This window comes from Bombina bombina, chromosome 9 (genome assembly GCF_027579735.1).
Source record: "Bombina bombina isolate aBomBom1 chromosome 9, aBomBom1.pri, whole genome shotgun sequence".
NCBI classification, from domain to species: Eukaryota; Metazoa; Chordata; class Amphibia; order Anura; family Bombinatoridae; genus Bombina; species Bombina bombina.
Genome location: NC_069507.1, coordinates 98,584,403 through 98,587,336, shown reverse-complemented (window position 1 = coordinate 98,587,336; position 2,934 = coordinate 98,584,403). Strand labels below are relative to the sequence as shown.

Here is a 2,934-nt window from a genome sequence, read left to right as displayed (position 1 = left end):
TGCTCTAGTAGGCTTGTGTTCATATTACAAGTTAAAAAAAAAAACAATGTATTTTGCGCTAGCGGTAATCCAAATAGCACGAAAATACTAACTTAAGTTTTCGCTTGTGCGTGCATTTATTCCCCCATAGAAATAAAAAAAAATGTTGAAAAAAACCCCTAACACCCATCGCGCAAACAACATAACATATTCACATTAGCAAATGCGAAATACATAGTTAAAATCTTTATTAAATATGAATATTGCATATATATGGTTTTAAATCTTTTCATCTACTTAATGGCAAAGGGCTCTAATGCACTTATATATGTCTATATGTGTGTACATATATATTTATGTGTTTATATGTGTGTATATCTGTCAATACATATATACACATATAAATACATTAATATATATGTACACATATTTAGATATAAATATATATATGCACACACTTTCTAACACGCAATATCTTATATCTTTGAGCCCTTATAACTTTTTTGTGCAATATTTTTTGTAATCATTTTTATTAGACAGTGTTAATATGAGTGTAACTGTACTTTGTAATGTATTTTTAATGTGTTTTGTGCAACTTTTTTGTTTTGGAAAACAGTTAACCACAGCTCTGAGATAGCAGTAAGGATTGAAACGTAAATCAAGATAGCGCAATCACGTTTTAGCTCCACTTGTAATATCAGCGCAATGAAAAATGCTTGCGGAAACACGAAAACTGTTTACGCCTCACTTACACTCTGGCCCTTAGTCATTACAATATACAAACATGATAAAAAGTTACTGTTAATAGTAAACTAGTTAGAGAGCACAAACTTTTAGAACACTAAAATATTGTCTTTAGGTTTCTGTATAATAGTTGTGTCATATATAGTAAAGAATAGCATTTTCCTTTGTCATGCATGCTGGCATTTTAAAAAATATCATGTTTTAAGAAAAAACTTTCAGAGAATATAAATATTGTGTGATGTATTAAATAACCAGTTCAATTTTCAATCTGTGGCTCCAGTGATATTACAAAGATTTCACATTAACATGATTATAGGACAACAATATAAAGTACCGTCATTTTGGCATACAAGACGCATTTCTTCAAATTGTCATTTATTTTATAAGCTGAATGAATTGTTAAGAAGTGCAGTTTGTATCTTAGAACTTCTATCTGCAGGATAAATCTATAAGCTAGCTATAAGTCATGTCCATACAAATCAAGCCACTGCATATTCCATTGGCTATTCAAAAAACAAATCAATGCAACCCATATGGAACCGACATATGAACATTACATGCACTTATTTTTTTTTCTTCTAAAATGTGTCCTCAGACAGCCTAAAGAGTGTCTCAGCATCATGGGAAATGTAGTTCCAAAACATCTGGGGGCCAAAGGTTGCGGACCCCTTCTCTAAAGGTTTGCTGCATCTTATATGCAGAAATACGGTACTTTCCAAAAATATTGTTTACTTTCATGTATTTATAGCCCAGCACAGTGAAATTCTTCTGTGATGTAAAGAAATTATCACAGCAATTTTTTCTTAACAAAATCAGACCAACAAAGATTGATTTAATGTATCTCAAAATTACAGCAATATTTTTAAAGACTAAAAACATTTAAAAAAATAAATCACAATTGTATTATATTTCAGAGATGTCTTGAATAACTTATTTAAGCCATTGTATTAACATTTCCATGAACCAGCTATTTGAAGAGCCCATATTAAGATAAATCCAATTACTTTATATGGGATGTCATTTTGGTTTCAAGTGCTGTCTTGTACTCTGTTTCCCTAAAAAACATAAAAGATTAAAACAGATTAAAAACAATTCATAAAGATATGTTGTTGGTAAAAATGAGCAGTACAGAAGAGCTTAATACATTCACTTTGATTGTTATTGACATATTAATTAGACATTACCATGGACTTAAAGATAATATTTACTGCAACATTCTGTTATTTTTTGTTAGTTGATAAGAACTCCATCGTTAAAGTGATTGTAAAGTTAAATGACTTAAAGGGACAGTCAAGTCCAACATTTTCATGATTCAAATAGGGCATGTCATTTTAAACAACGTTCCAATTTACTTTTATCACCAATTTTGCTTTGTTCTGCTCAATATTGAAGGAGCTGCGGGTGGAGAATCGGCGGTGTGTTTACAGTAACAAAAATGTAAGTATTTTAAAAAAGAAGCCTAATGGTAAAGATTAATGACTTAAAGTGCCCATTTTTTTAAATACTGGGCTTTAAATCATTCAACTTTAAAATCACTTTAAAAAAAAAGACAAACAGCAAACCTATATTTTCCATAATTATTTTAGATGCAGAATAAAATACAAAAACAAAAAGGTTCTATTATTCCCATTGGTAAATACTCTATAGTTTATAAATCTCAGTTTACTGTTGATAATCATAAATAATATCATCTCCCACCTAAAACACTCATGTTAATTAGTAAATAAATTTTTTTGCAACAGTGTGTGATTGTCAAAGAAGTTTAATATATTAAGAGCCATTTTTCCAGCCTCGTTAAAGCCTGGCTGTAAGACTGCAGGATGGTCTATTTGAATGGTGTTCATGCAGATATGAGATCATATTCAAACGTTTCTGACTAGATGACAGTTCTAAAAGCATATTTTGAAAAACAAGTCATGTGTTTAGTCTTGACATGCTGCGCTTTTCTAAAAGATTTTAAGTTACTAATTAGCAATGACACGGCATCAGCATGCGAGCCGATATTTCATAGGAATTTCAGAAACAAGATTTATATTTAGCAAGACATTTGTTTTCACTTGTAATAATATAGGAATCAGTTGGGGTTTATGCCACTTGGAGTTAATAGAAGTCTTTGGCACTGCATCCATTAATTATTCTTAACGATAACTTAAAGATAACTCATAAAACACACATCCTTTTCTACCTTTTAGAGTTTGGTATAGAAATTTT

At 30.3% G+C, this 2,934-nt stretch overlaps 1 protein-coding gene across 1 annotated transcript in view; it reads right to left on the bottom strand.

Moving 5' to 3' along the window:
- Nucleotides 1-1,081: 1,081 nt before the first annotated feature.
- Nucleotides 1,082-2,934, bottom strand: part of LOC128639980 (solute carrier family 22 member 15-like) — a 747,078-nt gene continuing 745,225 nt past the window's right edge. Inside the window, exon 12 of the mRNA XM_053692271.1 lies at nt 1,082-1,778. Coding sequence (XP_053548246.1) covers nt 1,752-1,778 — 27 coding nt within the window. The 3' untranslated portion in view covers nt 1,082-1,751. The remainder of the gene's footprint in view (nt 1,779-2,934) is intronic.